The following is a 20,140-nucleotide window of genomic DNA, read 5'->3' on the forward strand; positions in this document are numbered from 1 at the left end:
CCAAAATAGGACCTTCTCCCTACTCATTCTGTTTTCCCTCAACAAGGACCTTCTGGACATTCTTTCCATATAAACTACAAATTATGGTTTTGCTTTTCATGAAATTGAGTTTTAATGAAGAATTATAACAATGTTCATCAAATATGCTATGTTTATTTACTCATTAATTTTGGGAATATATCTTAAAATTAGGAAGTATCAAATAATGAGAAAAGAAAACCTAAATATAAAAGCACATTTAGAAAAGATGAGAAGGCTGTATATATTTTTTTAAAAGTTAGTATAAATGAGGAGACTTTGTGAAATTAATCTACCAACATTTGTAAAAAAAAAAAATCAAAATTACCACAGGACATACAAATGATACTTAAGAGTACTTTTGTCATATGTAAAATAATGCCTAGAAAAATAAAATATATAAATATAATAACTATTAAATTTATCTGCAACTAGTTAGGAAATGTAAAATTAAAGCAGATTAATGCACCTTACACAGGACAGCAATAGTAATCAGAAGAACATTGACATGGTCCTTATATAATGCCATTGACCAAACAAAACAACAATTGACAGAAAAATGAAAGCATATTTATCTTTCATTTTAAAGCTATATAAATTTTAAAGTCTATAAATTTGGAGATTTATTGTTAAGAATGTAGAAGTTAATTGAAATAATTTCCTATGAGAATAAACATTTAATAAGTATGTTCAACATTTTTTAAATCAACTAATAACTTTGTCTAAAGCAACAGTATCACATTTTGTATGATGACAGAATTACTTTGAAAATGGCAGATAATTTTAAAACTGCAGGTGCAAATTCAGGTTCTTTATTTCAGTGCTTCTGCCATGGGCCCTCCAAAATTTTATTTTAAATAAATATCTCATGTGTTTCTGCATAAAAGCAACCCATTTAAACATTGCTGTGAAGATTTCTCTTGTCATAAAGATTAACCAATTAGCACATAAATCAAATTATTTTTAATCTGAGCACCTCTTTAATGGCATAGTTGGAGTTAAATATATGTCACTTTTACCTAAATATTATATTCTAATCAAAGAGACAAGTAACATTTTATGTTTTGAAAGAAATTGACAAATTTTGAACAGTGAAGTTAAAAAATTAAACTGCTTACAAACAAGCAATCTCTATAATCAATATCGATATATTCTAAATAGAGCACATTCTCCTAGCCACTGTTCATAGCTACTCTGCTCTTGACACTGGTCATAACTTTGGAAAAATTAATGCTGTGGGTAGAAACCTTTGTAAGGAAGCATATGTGATACAAACTTTATTTGTTAAATAAAATATTCCAAAAGAAAAAAATATTTTATATTAAATAAAATATTCCAAAAGATACTTAAAAATTTTGTCACCTTTACTTTTATCTTTTTGTTCACATTATAAAGGATATTTTTAATAATGTGATCTAATTGCTTAAATCTATCCAAAATCATTTGGCCATATGAAAACTAAAACACAAAAATTAAGAATGCATAAGGACTGTATCCATGAATTCATTACTATTTCTCGATCTTTGGTAAAAGGATTCTTTTCTAAAAATTACAATTCAAGGGATGATTCAAGACCTAATAACACTTAGCACTTGCAATTACTTTCCTCTAGGTATAATAGCAAGGTACTGACGTGGTGGAGGATGGACCAGTGGTGTGGGGAAGTATTAAATCATTTTAGAAAATCTCACACTCAAGGCTTGTTGACATGAGGCAGGGCAATGGAAACAACCCTGTCAGCACCTGCATCTCTAATGAAGGCCAGTAGAGATATACATTTAGAGAATGAAGCAGAAAAAATAAATCATGCTTACCTCTAAAATGGGCTGTGTGGTTTATTCAAATACAAGTATAACCTTGGGGGCTTTTCTTTCATGTCTTTCCATTTAAAATCTTGCAATATAAAGCTCAAATTTAACATTTTTAAAACCATAGACATTCTGTATATCTGCAGTTCAATTCTACATTAGGTGAAATGTATAATTTTAAAGTGTATAATTTAATATCTGTCTTTCATTGTCTTCTTTACATCAATTGTAATTGAAGGTAGATATTTAAAATATGAAGATGGGTATCTGTCAGACTTCTTTCTACCAGCACAGAAAGGAAGATATGACATAGTCCAGGTACAGTATGCCTACAGATAGCCAAGCATGGCTTAAGTGTATATTTTATACATGAATTAGAGATAGCACACTTACAAGACCAATGGCTGCCAGTGCTTTTAATGCAGAGGATGAAGGTTTTAAGGAGCACTAGATGCAATGAAAGCAACAAGTCAAATGATTCGAGAAGTCCAATTATGCTGAGAATCCACTTCGTCATTTTCGTTTTCTCTTAAAGCTGATTTACTTTTCATCAAGAATATTTCTTGATTTAAATGTACATGTAATTACTATTTGCTTCCCTGACACACCAATCACTTAAAATGCAACATTCTAAAACCTAACAGCAATTTAAAAAATATAGAATATGAGGAAAGAAAATAAAAAATAAAAAGGCAAGGTAATCCATCAATCTGCATTATGACATTATTTTAATTGTTCTTTTATTTTGTATCCTAAACATCTTGTCTCATTAGACACTTCTACTAAAGAATGTATACTACTCCTCATTGATTTAGAAGCATGTTACATCTTTTCATTTATCTGACATTTGAAATAAATTTCTGATGGAAGAAATTCTTAAGGGAATGAGTTGAACTAAATCAGCTGAATGAAAAATTGCTTCTTTTTTCCCAAAAGGCATTGATATTTATCTTTATACCTAGCCTCACTTGTGCTGTCTCTGAGCTATGTTAGATTCATTCCAGTCCCAAAGTCATTAATGAGCATAATAAAGATAGAACAACAACAACAATTAAAAGAATTAGAGCTTCACTTTATTCAGAACGTGATGGGAAGGAGGCAACATTTCAAGAATAATGAGTCTTTTTCGGTAGATTTTCTCACCTCCCTGTCCTGAAACCAAGGCTCCTAGATTGAGGCAGTTATGGAAATGACTTCTACTCTGCAGGTGCTCCTTTTGAAAAGCTAATAGCTATTTCTTTGACAGGTAAATTACTTTGAAATAATTTCTGAACTCTGTGATCCTGAAAAAAATTGGCATCTCTAGCTGTATACATCCCATTTGAGGGTAGCATTATTTCTTCTTAGATGTCGCCTCGAAATGGGCCATGTAACCAATCTGTACGGCATATTTTTCAATGACTGATAACAAATCTATGCCTTTTGCAACCAATCTACATATTGTATTGGCATTATACTCATATCTTAAGCTCTCTTTAGATTTGAAAATGCTTTCATGTAATCACAGAATTTTGACAGTTTTCATTTTTAAATGTTACACTTTATTTTACAGAAGTTCTATTTTGCATAGAAAGATAACATTTTTTATTCTCTTAATAGACCTTATGTTTCTTAAATATGTATACTTGTGCATTCAATCATTATTTCACCAGACAGATACAGGTGGTCAAAACCTCACTTGACCATTTTGACCTTTTATTATCTGCTCAATAACCAGATCATGAACAGAATTCACTGACTCCTGGTGTACAGTTATTAGCTACTCAGACAGTTTAAGGATAATTATAGTTTATCTACATCCATACCTATATCTATATCTATAGCTGTAGTTGCAAAAATATTTTTATAAAAGTGTCTTCTTTATCCTAATAATTTGTAAGACAGCCCAGTTTTTGTTATACTTGCATCTTTCACATATTTACAATGCATTGGATTTTCTTAGACTGTCAAGTTTTGGTATGTGGTTCATACACTAATCTTAATATTCAACAGAGCAGTGGCAAGAGATGGGAATGCAGGAGCTGTTAAAAGCAAAAATGTTTTTCTAATTTTAATGTGTTGGCCTTATTCAGTATAATTTGTTATGAAGTACATGAAATTTTCTATGTACCTCATCATTTGGAATTGTTTTCACAAGATATCCAAAATCCACTTGTTTATTCACAACTGCTTCACTTCTAGGTAAAAGTGTCAATCTTAGCCCAGCAGGAGAAGAAAATGTGGCCCCTGGATTTTTTTTCAGTTCCTCTAACATGTGTCCTCATGTGGATACACATGATAAACATGTAGAGGTGGTGAATATAAGGAACAAATAAAAATGAAACATCCCAATTTTTCTAATAAAACATCATGACATACTTATGAAGAACTCGGCTAAATTATGAAGATATTAGATATATCCCAATTAACCACAATTTCCCCCATAATTTTAAGAGGAAACAAAATTATATTTCGATTAATGTATCAATGTATTTTCTATTTCTCTTTATCATATAATTTAGTTAATTTCCTATGAAACAGTTTTAATAAAGCATTTTATAGAAAAACTACTCTAGTAAAAATAAAATTATGATTTCAAGGACACAAGTTTCTAATTTCACCCACTGCATTGATAACTATGGTAGTAACACAGTAGCAGATTACCTTTTCATTCTGACTTTGTTCAACTTAATTGACATGTCACTACCTTTCAGGAATTCTATTCTCAAATGGTTCGCTCCTTCAGTGTTCCTTTTCTAAGGTACTGACAAACATTGTGATATTGTTTTTGTGTAATGCATCTTTACTATAGTTGTTCTTTCACCATTCTAATTTAGTTAGGTAATATAATAACTCCATGTATATTTCAGTGGCAGTGAGTTTTTTCAATTTTCTGTTTTTCTTGGTATTTTCTTGGGAGTGTCTGTATTCAAAATGATCTTTTAATCCCTGAAGTTTATCAACTCACACACACCGAAGAAGTCATTCGCACAGACATATGAGTTCCAAAGAAAAACAAACTTGGTTTTGGACAAACATAATAAAAATTAAAGCAAGGTAAAACTGGTAGTTTAATACTGGTGGAAAAAAAGCATGCATCTTACCTGGAATAAGCTGGGCCAGAAACAGGTGATTTTTTGACACACTGAGGAGTGATATCATGACCAAAAAAGGAAGATGTTTCCATTTCATCTTTGTCCCTTGCTTGCATTACACCCAGCCAGTGATACAGATGTGTGTTTTCTGGTGAGATTAAAAAAAAATTAGCAAGAGTGATAACTACTTTGAGTTGAAACCCTACTACCACCAAAACAGTGACAACAGAAACAGTGAAAACCCACCCAAATTACAAATTGCTTTCTTAAAAAAATGTTAGCTATCTTGAAGAGAATGCTTAGCATGTTTTGTGAAAAATGGATTTTGAAATGCCATTTTTGAGATGATAAAGCATACAGATAATTAAAGTGAATATGACATACAGAATATATCTCAAGATATACTGTCGTTTCTTCACAGTTTTGTTTTCCAGAATGTTATTTGGCTAGAAGACATAGTGTTCCAGAATATAATGTTATAGAAAATGGAGAAAATAAAATAAGTCAGACAAAGACAACTAATGAGAAGTCTTTGTAGAGCTTAATAAAGAGATAAACATATAATCTAAATAATTCAGAAAATAATTGATAGGAGTGTGGACAATTGATTTCAAGGAATGGTACTTTAGAAACCATCAAAGCAGTAAAGAAATTCATAATGGATGTTTAAAAGACATAGAGAAAAAGGCACAGGAGTCATTTATGTGACACTATGCAAGTGTATTGTGCAGACTTCACAAATGATTAGGTTTAGAAGTTAGGAAGTATAACAATATAAACTATATTAGTAATAATTATATTTAAAATATTAATTGCAAACTTACATCTAGTCAAAATAAATCAAATTTAGTACTACATAAAAAGTAATTTGTCTCAAAAGAAAAATAAATTATATCCATAATTTTTGTGACACTCAAAATATTAACTCAAAACAGGATAATTTTTTTTGATTCTGCAGGTTAACTGTATATAGATGTTGTATGGTCTAGTTAAGATGAACTGTTCTTTTATTACTTTTAACTCCAGAATTAAGTTTCCCAGTTTCCTTCAGCAGAGCTTTCTAATGATCCCACAGACAGCCATAACCCCTTACTTCATCTGAGATGTTTGGGGACTATTTCCTTGCCCAATGATTCTGTAAGCAACTCCTACTGGACCTACAACTTTACCTGGAAGAAATAATCTTGGTTACCTTAGTTTCATATTTACCTGTCTCGCTTCTTTGTCTTGGGGCTACTGTTCTTAAAACAGTCTTTATCCTGCTTTGTCATTCATAAATGACCGTATACCCATACTATCTTTCATGTATTATGTGTTTTAAGTGTTAAATGATAGATTAGAATGACAGATAAACACAAACCTAGATAAAAATTTCTACTTTTCAATCTATGCCATGTAGTTTTAGTTTTTTAAAGTCTCCCTTTCAGGGTTATTCCCTCAGTGTTTTGCCTTATAGTCATAGTCCAAAGTGAAGTAAAATTGATTAGTTTTCCAGAGAAAATATACACGTGTGCTACATCCCGGGCATTTCCGCCTGACTGGGTTCTCATATAATAGTTGCCCTATCTTCTTGGTTTGTGATTGCCTAAGGAATTCTGCAGATTCCTCCTGTCAAATATTTGATTACTGTGAACCCTACACATCAGAGATTCATCTTGAATCTGCTTTCTTCAGTGTGCAAAAGTAATTTTGTCTCACCTTATAAGGTAAATACATTCATGTGTGACTTTAGAGGCTGTTTATAACTTGCTTATTACTTGAAAATTTAGAAAGACATGTTTAACTGATAAAGAGTATTCACTGAGATTGAGATTTTCATATCAGTGGTTAATTATATTCTACTTTATTTAGCTGATTTGTAACAGGTAACTATTGATAAAGTACTGATCTTTATCAGGTTTGTAAATTATTATTTTTTAATGAATGACAAACCTAATCTTGGATTTATATTTACATGTTCCTTCTCATCTAAATTATATCTAAGTTTAATTTTCAAGAAATTAAGGGCTTTTACCTTTATTGAGATTTAATTTACATATGATTATAAGTATACTTTAAGAACATAGTTTTGCTTTCAAAAATTAATAGAGCTATGAAAACTGATCAATAAGGATTCAAAAGGGGTCTTGTTAAGAGGTAATATGGTATGTGTATATGCTGTTCATATGTAATATTGTGATGTGCATTTTCAAATAATAGCAAATTTAATAATGTGCTAGTTCACCTCCTCTTTTAGGAGAGAGTTTTAAAAATGTATTTTGAGAAAATCTTATCTATTCGTTATTAATTAAATTTCTTCAGAACTAAAAACTTTCATGTTTCATTATAATTTAACTTAGCAAATACATAGTGCAACAAAGTAAAAACAGTGTTTCTTTGGGCAAAGTTTTTATAATACTTAAGTTAGCACCTGTATTACTTAAACCTAGGACACATGCTTATGTTTAGCTTGTTAGGCCTAGGTGACTCTCTTCTTTTCTACTTATTTGGAAGGACAGAAGCTATTTACCCAGGTTTTTCTTGTTATTAATCAAAATGTGTTCTGCTTTAAATTACACTACTAACTTCTATTTTCACTTTCAGTTGAAGATAAAAAGAGATATGAAGAACCATGCTATTTGGAGGGGTCTTGTATTTTCAAACTTTTCATCTTGTTTGTGTTATTTCTAAAAGAACGTTATCCAATGAGTCAAAAGAAAGGAGGATAGATTGGGAATGGAGATCAACAGGAGGGGGCATAGGGGTAGGGGATAGTGTAGAAAAGGACACTGAGGGGTGAAAAGTACCAAAGTGCTTTCTCTCTCTCTCTTGTTCTCTTTTTCTCATCAAACACTGTTTAAAAAATGCTGAAGAAGGGGAAATGGGAATATAATGGAAAGGATAAACTTGTTCAAAGTATACTGTTCATCTCTATGGAATTATTATAATTAACCCCCCTTATATTATTAATGTATGCTAATTGAAATATAATAAAACTATTTTTCAAAGTTGGGAAATTTCATCACATTCTACAAAACAATGAAACCAGCAGCCATTTATATTTCTCTCTCAGTCTTTGATAAAGTAATTAATCATGTCTAGTGGAGTAACAGTTATACCTAAGGACTGCCTGACCTTGTGAGATCAATGAACAGAAAAGGATAACCTCCTCCTGGATCTTGCATATGAGAGATAAGTTAGTCAGCAATCCACACATGGTAAGGAGATGTTCTCCCTCCTTCCAAATGAGATAGATTAAAATTTTGTTCATCCAAATAGGCCTGTATACCCAGAGCTCATACAGGGAAACAAATCATCCAATATCAAAACTCTCTACTTCAATCAACTTTTGTAATTTTCTGGATTTTTTTAAGTTTAGAAGTGCAGTTAAGCTTTATGACAGGCTAATACTATAATCAGATGAATAATATTTTTGTGCAATCAAAAGTGCTCATAGAATCTATGCTAGTCGGTAGAGACTCAAATAGGTATGAATAAACATATCTCTTAATGCCAGAGCACTAGGTAACTTATCACATTCAAATGACAAAGATAAAGAGATTATGTTGGTCATGGGTGAGTAGTCTGAAGATGGGAAGGGGCTTGTCATGGGCTAAGCTTTAAAAGGAGTGGTGAAGTTACAAAACGGAAGGAAAACACATTCACTGAGGGGATAAGTGAGGTGTACATCAGTGAGGCTACAATGAAAACGATGTCTAAAAAAGTAAAATTAAATATGTGATGTGCCTGTATTGCTTCATAGTTTAACCTATGCAAAAGCTCATCGGATTTAACTATAATAGGAAAGTAAGCTACGAAATATTGTCTTGCATGTGACAATACGGTTTCCAAATATTTCAAAGACCTAAATTCATGAGCATGTGTAGTTAGTGAACTTGAACTAACACTATTGTCTTGTCAAAACACTGTCAAAATGCCAGAGGATTGGAAGACTTTTAGCATGTGGATTTTCTTATCAGCAGTGTGATGTAACATGAGAGATAAAGTTTAGTAAGAATTGTATAACTTGGAAATGAAAGTGACTCAAGCTAAAACAAACTTTGTAGATGACCGCTAGAATTTTATAGTATGTGTATGCTGTATAAAATCTTACATGCAAATCTAACACATGGGCAAAATAGGAAAAATATTAAGGAAATTGTAACAGAAAGGCACAATTTGGTGATGAACAGAAAACTGGGGATACAAAAAATAAATATGTGGTGTTTTCAAAATTTCAAGCTAAACATTGAAAGTTAATAAGAAAATAATGCATGTGTGTACATTATTATTATGGAAGTGATTTTTATAACTCACTACCTAACGTACTTCTTCACATTACATTAAAGTGATATGTGGCTCACTCTATATCTAGTGCCACTAAGAAATTATTATTGGTTCTGTTTAATTGGAGGTATATTTTGCTTGAAAAAACAAGAAGTCAGAAGTGCATAATAGCTAACAAAAATACTGGTTTAATGCTTTCAAATTGACAAAACAAAATGAACAAATTACTACCAAACCCCTGTTAAGTTAGGAAATCTTCATCTTTCCTGTAAAGAATGTATTATTTGAAAATAGAATACACATAAAAGCTGCATATATAAAGCACAGTTTTGGGACTGTGTTGATTAAAATATTTTATTCCTTTTTATATGTTAAAAATACTTACCTTGTAATTTATATTACATTTGGGTTAAGTATATCACATAAACATAAGGAAGCCTTTCCTCATAGAAGTAGACTAATACTGTATATTTAGAAAATGTCTAAATTAGTCTAAGCCCACGTTAATATATCCTAGCCTTAAAGTATCATTATCTGACTCATTTATATGCTTGAATTTCCTTAGGAAAAAAGAAGAAATGAAAGAACCTATGAAGAAAAGACTCTGGAGAATGTTAGAAATGAATGCCGAGAGCGGAAGGTGCAGGAATGCTGACATGATTCAGGCAAACGTGGAAAATTAGGCTATATTTAATCAGGTAGCACAAGCAAGAGAATTAGAAAGAGTCTCAGTAGTTTGTCCCCTCATTTCTTAAAGATCTGGATATGTAGGCACAGCTACATTACTATTCATATAGCAGTTTTATTTGGGAAGATCACGGATCCTACATCTAATTAAGCTTCCATTAATTTCACAAAAGACTTGTTAATTCTTATCACGTTTCCAGGAGACACAGCATTTTAAACACCCTACGAAGAAACTTAGGGCATAGTGACAAACTTCAGGCTGTAGATAAGGAATGAGGCATTTTAGGACTTTTATTCTTTGTCTGCAAAGTACTGAAGAACCTGCTCAAGTTCAGATAGAGTCAAAGAGAAAACATAAAAAGAAATACAATCAAACACTATTAAAACTTCATCTAACCATGCCATAGTGTGTACTTTATCTTGCAATGTGTTAATAATTTTTGGAGAATCATTACAAAGAAAGGATAATGATTTTATTGCTACAAAATGAGAATATGAAGCATAAGTTTTTTTTTTCAAAACAGCAATGCACAACATTGACTGATAACTTCAAATAAAGTTCTGTGAGAAGTATGAAAACAGTCAAACTAATGACCAACTAGGTTCTCCTTACAGCTTGGTCTCCTTGCAGCATGGCGAGGCCAGATTTTCATCAGTGGTTTAAAGCAATGCTAGCATGGCATTTATGTTAGATACTTTTAATATACTTCATTCTAGAATGAACATATGCATTTCAAGATTAAAATATAAAATCAATAAGACAGTAGAATGGTTGTCAGCTGCTGATAGACTATGTTATCAAAAGATGGAAAAGCAGCTTTGTATAAAAATAAACATAATGTTCTATCCACAGGGCATGATGAAGATAAACATTAGTTTCTCTAGTGTAGCCACCATAACCATTAAAGAATCAATGGCAAATTAAACTGCACAAATCTTTAGGGTGAGAAAGAGAAGGTAAAATGCAGAGGGGTTCAAATTGATTTCTCACCCTAAAAACAGTGAATTTCATTAGTATTGCTAATGCAAAGGCAAAGGTAAAGACAGCAAAATGAAGATTATATCTTCTTTTCACTTTAATTATAGGGTTGCCACAGGCAGCACTAGTTTTCAGACTTGCTAAAAAAAAGATTGCATTCTCATAATAATGGAATCATTTAAAGGATAAAGAAATTTCAAAAGTGATCTTATATAAAGAAATAAAACGCAGTTCACCAGATTATGTCTTCCTTTTTACTTATTCTGTAGCTAAAATAATAACTGTCTGCATCAGGTAGTTTTTTTCAAAATGAATGTTCAAATTCACAAAGATGGTTCCTTAACAGTATACTCATGTACACCAAGACAAAAGAAAGTAATTTTCAAACAAAAGCAATTTTCAAAATGATCTACTCACACTAGCACAGTCAGATGAATTCTGTGCTCACTTGACCTTCAATCACATTGTTCATTTCATCATTCTGATGAAAATTAGTAGGACACATGATGTTTGGGCATCCTAGCTGGAAGTGAATCCAGTTACAGACATATTTTTCAGAACAATATTATCTTTCAAGCAGCATAGTATGGAAGTACACAGCAATAGCTTCACTGTTCTTATAAGAGTTGTCTCAGATAAGTTAGATTTATCTTAGCACTGATAACAAAAATAGAAGAAAATGACTGGCCATTGGTTTGTTCAAAGAAAAGTTACATATGAAACTATTCTGGCTTGATACAATGGGAAGTAGACATGTGGAATGATAGAGGAGAGGGAGAGATCACAGAAGCAGAGGAAACAAGAGAAACACAACAGTAGAAGCAGCAATTCTTAAAATTAACAACTAGCCACTTGTACTACAAATGAGGTCCATCACCTCCAGAACGACCTCTGCTTCCACAGAACATCACAGTGCTCATTGTCTTCTGCTTAATCAAATTGAAAAAAGAATGCCTTCTGACTTAGTTTTCACTTTAGAAAGCAAAACTTCAACTAAATCCAGTTAGAAGACAAGTTAATAGGGAAAATCAAAGTTGCGATACTTTCACATTTCATTATATACAAATGTCTGATGATGGTTAAAAAAAGAAAGGAAAATTTTATTGAATGAAGCATAATATCAGTATTGAAATAATTACCTAAAATCCAAGGCAAGGCAAGAAAATATCAAAAAATGTATGGTAAAATGACCACACTCATGTAGTTATAACTTCATTTATTTTAAATATTTCCTTTGAGCATCTATTTTGTATTCATTCTAGGATTCAAAAATGAAAAAGGTGGTCCCTGTTTAGGAGAGTTCAGATATGGGATCAGAAGCCCACCTAGATAAAATAAGTTAAATATAAGATGGTAAGTCCTAAAACAATTTATAAAGAGTGTTGTGCTATGAGATAAAAGAAAGCAATGAGGTTCCTAAAAAATTGGAAAGTTTTCTTAACAGAATTATACATTTGAAACGACTCATGAAAGAACAAAAATTGTTAATTGATCCAACACAATGTATAACAAGAGAAAAAGGGGGTTTTAAACCAACATACTGAGTAGACAAACGTTTGGAGGAAAGTCTTTCTATAAAAGAACAATAACAAATGGTTTCATTCTGATGGGATTTCAGATGACATAAGTGAGAAAGGCTGTGTTTGGAAAGGAAGCTGGTGAAATAGAGTTGGGCCAAAATGTAAAGGACTTTGTGTACAAAACATATGTTTCAGCTAAACAATGAATTGAACAAATGCACTATCTTGGACAAAACCCCTGTGAATAATGGACCTGAAGTGAGAAAGCTAGAAGGTCATGAGTTTATATAGGTCTCCATCACAACATTCTTCAGTTCTGTCACTGTGTCTGCTGTGTAGCAAGAACTAGATATTTATTGAATTAATGTATGTTTGAATGAACACAAGAATATGAACACAGTGATAAGAAACTGAACTCATGTACTTGCAGAGGGGTCAGAAGTACAAAACCCTATTCATGAAGTTCATATGTCTTTGGTGATTGTCTATATATTAAGTAAGAAATCATGGGGGTTACAGGCAGAGAATGCTTACAGAACATTATACTTACCAGAACAAAATGTTCTCAGTTTTTGTTCTTATTTGCTGGCATTTTCTATACAAATTAATTCCTAAAATTTATTCAATTCCATTGGGAAAGGAGTCATGGAATCACTTTAAATGGATGTGACATTTAAATTAAAATCTAATACTTTGGGTTTGATTTTTTTAATGTCTACATAACTATGTTTTCACAGGTGTTTGTAATATAGTATTAATTTCTAAGCTGTGAGTAGATGGCACATTAATATTTAAATGAGCTGCAAATTTTTGGATCACTTAAGAGCAGATAGCTCAAATAGCAAATATCATTACCCAAAAATACTCAGATAGCCTAGTCAATCTTAGCAATTGCCTTCCCTTGTGTTGGGTTAGTTTATGAAGATGTAGCAGCAGTGTGAGGACAAAGGGAATGAGCATTAAATTTTAGGCTGACTATTCACAATGCTATAGTAAGAACAGCACTAGTGAAGTAACAGAGCAGCAGGTCAAAAGTAATTTTCACATGTCAACATGCACAAAGGCATAACAAAAAGATTCACATGCAAGAGGCTGTGCATGAAAAGTGGGGGAAAATACCCAGACTGGCTTGGAAGTGCATGCATTTTAGAAAGTAAGCATTTTGAAAGGCATTTAGCTTTAAACCACTCAGGGCTCCTTTAAATGTCCTCAGCAGGACCAGAAATGGAGGATTCAATTTTCAGAGATAATTGTGTCAGATAACTGTCTCATGCCTTTTCAGTAAGAATCTGATAAACACCTAATTGCTAGCCAAGTGATTTTAGACTTAGGCATCTGGGCAGAGGCAAAGGCTGCTAGGAAAGACTTGGTCTTCCAATGCCTCAAATAGAAATGCAGTTAGATTCAAATTTATTTCACTTATTTAGCTAATGAAATATTACCAACATACCTAAGGAATAATCATCTTAACAAAAGAGCATAATTTTAACATAAAATTGATGTTAGTCACGCTAATAGTTTTTCAACACAACCCATATAAAACAGACTACTGAAAATAAAAATAGGTTCATTGGAATTTCAAGCTGTTTATATTCTCTGAACAAGCTTTGTATAATTATACTGCTGGTATTTATTATGATTCAAATAGCAAAATATTAATATACTTAATGTTAGAGCTCACCTGAACTCTTTTAATAAAAAACACAAGCATAAATACTTGGCATTTTATTACCTGCACATTCAGCTGGACTCTTGACATGTATCATCATTTTAGGCATTGCCTCCAATGTCTCATTGTCTATTGCAAATTGAAAGTGCACTAGAAGTTCTAAAAGTAAGGGATAATGTTAGTGCTACCTTGATTATGTAGTTTTGACAATTGTCCATTCAAGTTTCATATGTTAAGGGTTTGGTGCCCAGGCTTTGCTATTGGGAAGCTTTGTGGAACCTTGAGATGTGAGACTTTCTGTGCAGATCTAAGGTCACTGGAGCAGTGGTGTCATGCCTTTGAAGGTCATTCTTGTGGAAATCCAAGATAGTTCTCTACATAGGATTGTTTTGAAAGTCTGAGCTTGCCTTTCCTTCTCCCTTTCCACTCTAGTTTGGGCTATTATCACATGCCATCCATTATCCTCACCCCAAACTCATGCCCGTCCTACTCCTGCCCATGTCCAATTACAGATTTTGAGTAAACTTTCCTTTACTTTATAAGTAACTGGTCTCAGGTATTTCATTATAGTCATATAAAGCTGACTCATACACTTGGAATCTACTGGAATTGGGATGGCCATAAATAGCCTACTACAAGTTTGTGTCTCCACTGTGTTCTCATGAATGAGGGTATCTGTTAAAATGAGTTCCATTCCTGTAGCTCTATAGTGGAAATATCTCCCTTATGAGTGGGATGGTTTTGAGGTGATTAAAACATCAAGAGCCACTCTGATTGTACTGAAGTATAGACACCACCTTTCTTTAAATAAATATGCCACTTTCTTGGTACATTTTCAGGGAGATTGCCAACATATGAAGACTTGCAGGGGCAAATATAATAATTGGAGGTACTAAATGAAATGCTTTCTTATGTCTATGATAACATATATCAACTTCTGCCGAACTCTCCAATTTCTTCACAAAATTCTACTGGTGATAGTGGCTACTTATATAAAATGATAAAGAATAAAGGCAAAGATGAACATATTAACACAAATTACAAAGTATTTATCTACCAAAGGATAGTCAGAAAAGAGATTCTTTTACCAGAGTTAGAGGTTACTATGTTTCAGCAAGTTATACACAAGTTTCGACATGTAGGAATTATTTTTTCAGTAACCATTTGCATCATAAGGCAAGAAAATGACTATTGGGAAGAGAAAGTTTTTTTTTCTCTTTATTGCTTTTACATATTGCTATTCTCTATCTTTATTTACCATAATTTCAATTTCTTGCCCTTAACTTACTCCTATTTTAGATAAATTTGAAATCAGATGGAAAAAAGATTGATTAGGTTAAAGGAAGGAAAAAATCAGACTAAATAAAATCTAGCTATGAGAAGTTGAAGTTATCTTTGTGTGTAAAAATCATTACTTGTCTCTATGTATTTTGTGGACTGCTTTAGAAAATTCCTTCCCAATACAAATAGCTGTTCTTACTTTATTCATGTCATTTTGTTATGTCTATCTTTTGTATCTTTTCTTTTCAAGTCAATTGTTTCTATGTGTTTGAAAATATATTCTTCAATTCACAACTGCAAATATATCAACACAGTGATTTTTTTACTTTAGGTTAGAAAAGAACTATTAGAAATATTAAACAAAGTTAACTGCCTGTATTTTAGAAATCCTCTCTTCATAGCCATTGTTGACATACCTTTGGTCTTCCTCCTATCCTTCTGCCCATTATTTTTTTTTTCTTTAGACAGCAGCTTGAATTTCAACACAAAGGTTTTATAGTCATGTCAGTAGGAAAATTGGAAGTATGATTTGTGAAATATGAGCAACCAATACAAAGATCATTTTTAGGACTTAAAGTAAAATATAAACTCTATATTCTATTAATCATATATATGTATGTATGTAAGAAGAAATGAAATGCAATTGCTGAATTATAAAGAGTTACATGATAATAATTTTGGAATTTAAGATGGTCAATGAATGCTAGTTATATATGAGGAATTTCCAGGGTATAAACACTGAGTTTAGGCTCTGTCCTTGTTGGACTGATATTCTCTACTGATCTGTATCCAAGTTCACTTACTCTTCTATCATCTTGAATCTGTTGTTGAACCCATCTAGTGAAATTTTCACTTAAATTAATTGTGGTTTTAGTTCTAGAATCTCTGGTTCTTAGTTTCTAATTCTCTATTGATATTCCATGTTTGGTTATTCATGATTTGTACATTTGCTTTAAATTCTTTGAACATCTTTATTGAATCTCTTTTGAAGCTTTTGCTGGTTTAATCCAACACCTGTGCCCTCTCACAACTTATATCTATGGATTGTTGTACTGGGTGGGGGTACATGCCCATTAGTTTTTATGATACATTTTTGATAGCACCTTCCTTTTTTATGTGTCTTCCTCTGCCATAGTCTTAAAAAATTTTTAAAGACAAAGTCCATTGCCTTTCTCTCTTTCTCATTTCTTTTTTCTGGAATATTCCACACCTAAATACTTTCTATGTGCTAGTAGTTCTCCAACATAGCCATCTATCATAATTTCCAGGCCCATATGACATCTTTATTTGCCTGCCTCACAAACACTTTAAATTTAACATATTAATAATTGAATTCTTCAGCTAACCATCCCATCTTACACCCAAACACATTTCTTTCCCGATCTTTCTCAGCTTATTCTTAAAGGTACTCATGCTAGACTCCTCAGAACCAACTTCCCCTTGCCCTGCTTTCCACATTCCAACTATCACTATATTCTATTATCTCTCCAGGTACTCATAGAAATTTATCTCCATCTTGTTGTACAACCTTTCATACTGAACGCTCACTAATCCATTTCTCTATTGCTACTATAGCTCCTATCTGTTCATTCTCAAACGTTTTGATTTTTTATGTTTAAAGTAAAACTTACTCAAGGTAATATGTATAAAGTACACTGATCTTACACATAGGGTTTGATCAATATTACATATACATGCACATACATTTAGCCACAATCCTGAACAATATGTACAATGCTTTCTATATTCAGAAGTAGAAGTTAAGCTTATGCTCTTTCCAAATTAATTTTACCTATCCCTCTGAGAAAACTATTGTTTTGACTTCTTTTATTTCCAGTTGTTTCTTTCTTTGAACATCATATAAATTACATCATATGTTCTCATTTTATGTAATTTATCTCTCACAATATAAAGTCTGTGGCATTAATTCAGGATTTTTGGGTTTCCACAGTCTGTTGGATTATTTTTATTATCATATAATATTCCATTATAAGACTATATCAAAATTTGATCATTCCTGCTCTTATTAATGGGTACTTGTTTTATTTTAAGTTGTTGACTGTCATGATGAAGCTTGTGTTGCTATATGATGTTTAGATGCACTCCTTTACAACCATATCTCCACCAGGGAGATCTTAAAATCTTGATTTCAAGAGTTCCAATTTTGCAAAAAAAACTTTTTAAAGTGGCCTTTAAATGCTTATCCCATTAGATTCAGACTTGGAAACCCAGCCAAAGGCTATTATACACATGCAGAAGAATGAAATCAAACCCTTATCTTACACCAGAGAAACATCAATTTAGGATAGATTAAAGACTTTAAATGCCCTTACATGAATTTTAAATGTCCAAACAACAAAACTAATGGGTGGTAACATAGAGGGATTTTTTTCAGGATATTAGAATGGGTGAGAAATTTTCCTATATGACTTCAAAAGCATAAAAATAGATACATGGGATTACATCAAACTATAAATCTCTGGTCAGCAAATGAATGAATCAACATAGTACAGAAACCAACCCACATATGGGAGAAAATATTCACAAATTTTATTTCTGATAAAAGGTTAAAATCTAAAATATATAAGGAATTCAAGTAATCCAATAGCAATGAAACAAATGAGCCAATGAAAAGTAGACCATACACCTGAATAGACATTTCTCAAAAGCAGATATAAATGACCAACATCATTAACCATCAAGGAAATGTAGCCCCATACCACAATGAGATATCCTCTCATTTCTATCAGAATGACTATTATGAAAAAATAAAAAATAACAAGTGTTTGCAAAGCTGTGGAGAAAAGGGAACCCTTGTAGATTGTTGGTGGGAATGTACAACTGTTATAGAAAACAGTATTTAGGTTTCTCAAAAAATTACTAACAAACTATCATGTGATTCAGCAATCCCACTGCTAGATATACATGCAAAAACATTACATCAGTAAGTCAAAGGTATATCTCCATATCCATGTTTTTTCAGCACTAATCATAACAGCCAAGAGATGGAACAAACCTAAGAATTCATCAGTGAACAAATGGATGAAAAATGTTGTATATACACACAATGAAATACAATTTAGCCATAAAAAGGAGTAATGCTGTCATTTGTGACCATATACATGAACCTGAGAACATTAAGCCAGCCACCAAAGGACAAATACCACAAGACCTCATGCATATTCAAGTGAGTCAGTCTCATATAAATAATGGAATGGTGGTTCTAAGAGTCTTGGGGTGTTGAAGGCAGAGGTTGAGATGCTCATGAAAAGTTCCAAAACTACAGAGTGAGGGAAATATATTGACAGGATTAGTTGTACAGCATGCTGACTATAATTTATTATTCTGGAGGGACACTAAGACTGAATATGACATGTTCTTACAAAAATGGTATCTAATTCATGTGTTAATTAGCACACAATAAATTAATTCAATGTTACCTGCTAATTAAAAATTGAATGTCATTGAATCATTAAAAAAACCTCTGTAATTTAATTCTACTTGATATTTCCCACTCTTTCAAATATACTCTTCACCTATCAGACTCAGTTTTACTTTTCTTCGTCTAGTCTCCTCTCTTTCTTTCATTATGTTCTTTTCTGTCTGTTCTTTTTCTTAATGCATCATTTTTTGCATATTTAAATGTTCTCACTATCTGTTGGCTAGTATTTGACTCAAGTCATATTTACTTTGAGAAACTTCCTCTGTCTCATTATAGGCAAAATGTCAGTTTAGAAATTACAGTTCTTTTATTACTGTCCATTTTTTATCAATTGGCAAAGCTAGATTATAAAATCAAAACATACTAATATCTTCCTTATCATTAGATAAATCTCCCTACGAATCAATTATGCCATTTAGAAAGATTTCTGTAGACATTGTACTTTTGAGATTACATGTCTGTGTAGTTTTGAATAGATCCCTGAAAGTTATATTAGCTAATGTGTTGCCATTTTGTGTGTATGTGTTCTTCATTCTTGCATTTGCTTTTTGAAATTTTTTTTGACCAGTAGGCCAGACATCAGTGGCTCATGCCTGGAATCCTAACTATTTGGGCAGCTGAGATTGAGAAGATCATGAGTTGAGGCCAGCTCACACAAATAGTTCATGAGACTCCTATCTCTAAAATAACCAGAGCAAAATGTACTAAAGGTTTGTCTCAAGTTGTATAACACCTGCTTGTCATACAAAAAGCCCTTAGTTCAAACCATGATATCACCAAAAATAAATAAATAAATAAACAAAAACTAAACAATCCCTTTTTTCTTGACATATTAGGAATTGTTCACTTATAATTTCAAACACTTAAATGTTTGGGCCTTCTATTCCCTCCTCAGGATAGCCTCAATCCTTGACCTAAGCTACCATTTTTTATAAGGTTTCAGCTCCATTATGGCTTCTCACTCAGGTAATAATCTTTTTTGAACACTTTGATTCATGAATTTAAGTTTGCATGCATTGATTGTGAATGATTCTTTCCTTATGTCTGTTTGACCTTCATCCATAAGACTACCTGGTCTGCATTAATGGACATGATAACCTGTGATCCTAGCACAATTCTTCCAATTGTGTCAACCCTATAACCTCCTGGGAATTTATATTAACTTATCGCTTACTGCAGTCATAGTAACAGATCAATGGTCACCTTTGATTTTATGCCTGCCATATTTCTGTCTTTTGGATCTCTTAGGGCATCTGTCTTTATTCATATTATCATATGTTTCAATGTTTGCTACTTAACCATTTAAGAAAAAATATTGATGCAACATAAGAAAAAAACAATATATTCCTGAAATATATCAAAGTTTAAAAATAAGATATTGCTCTACTAATTTCCC

The 20,140-nt window shown here is 32.1% G+C and overlaps 1 protein-coding gene across 4 annotated transcripts in view; it reads right to left on the minus strand.

Moving 5' to 3' along the window:
* Nucleotides 1–20,140, minus strand: part of Robo1 (roundabout guidance receptor 1) — a 1,075,667-nt gene that overhangs the window by 920,877 nt on the left and 134,650 nt on the right. For all 4 annotated transcript variants that reach the window (XM_074072928.1, XM_074072923.1, XM_074072927.1 and 1 more), the window contains exon 2: nucleotides 4,910–5,048. In XM_074072928.1, the coding sequence (XP_073929029.1) occupies nucleotides 4,910–4,997 (88 nt within the window). In that variant the 5' untranslated portion in view covers nucleotides 4,998–5,048. The remainder of the gene's footprint in view (nucleotides 1–4,909; nucleotides 5,049–20,140) is intronic.

This window comes from Castor canadensis, chromosome 5 (genome assembly GCF_047511655.1).
Source record: "Castor canadensis chromosome 5, mCasCan1.hap1v2, whole genome shotgun sequence".
NCBI lineage: Eukaryota > Metazoa > Chordata > Mammalia > Rodentia > Castoridae > Castor > Castor canadensis.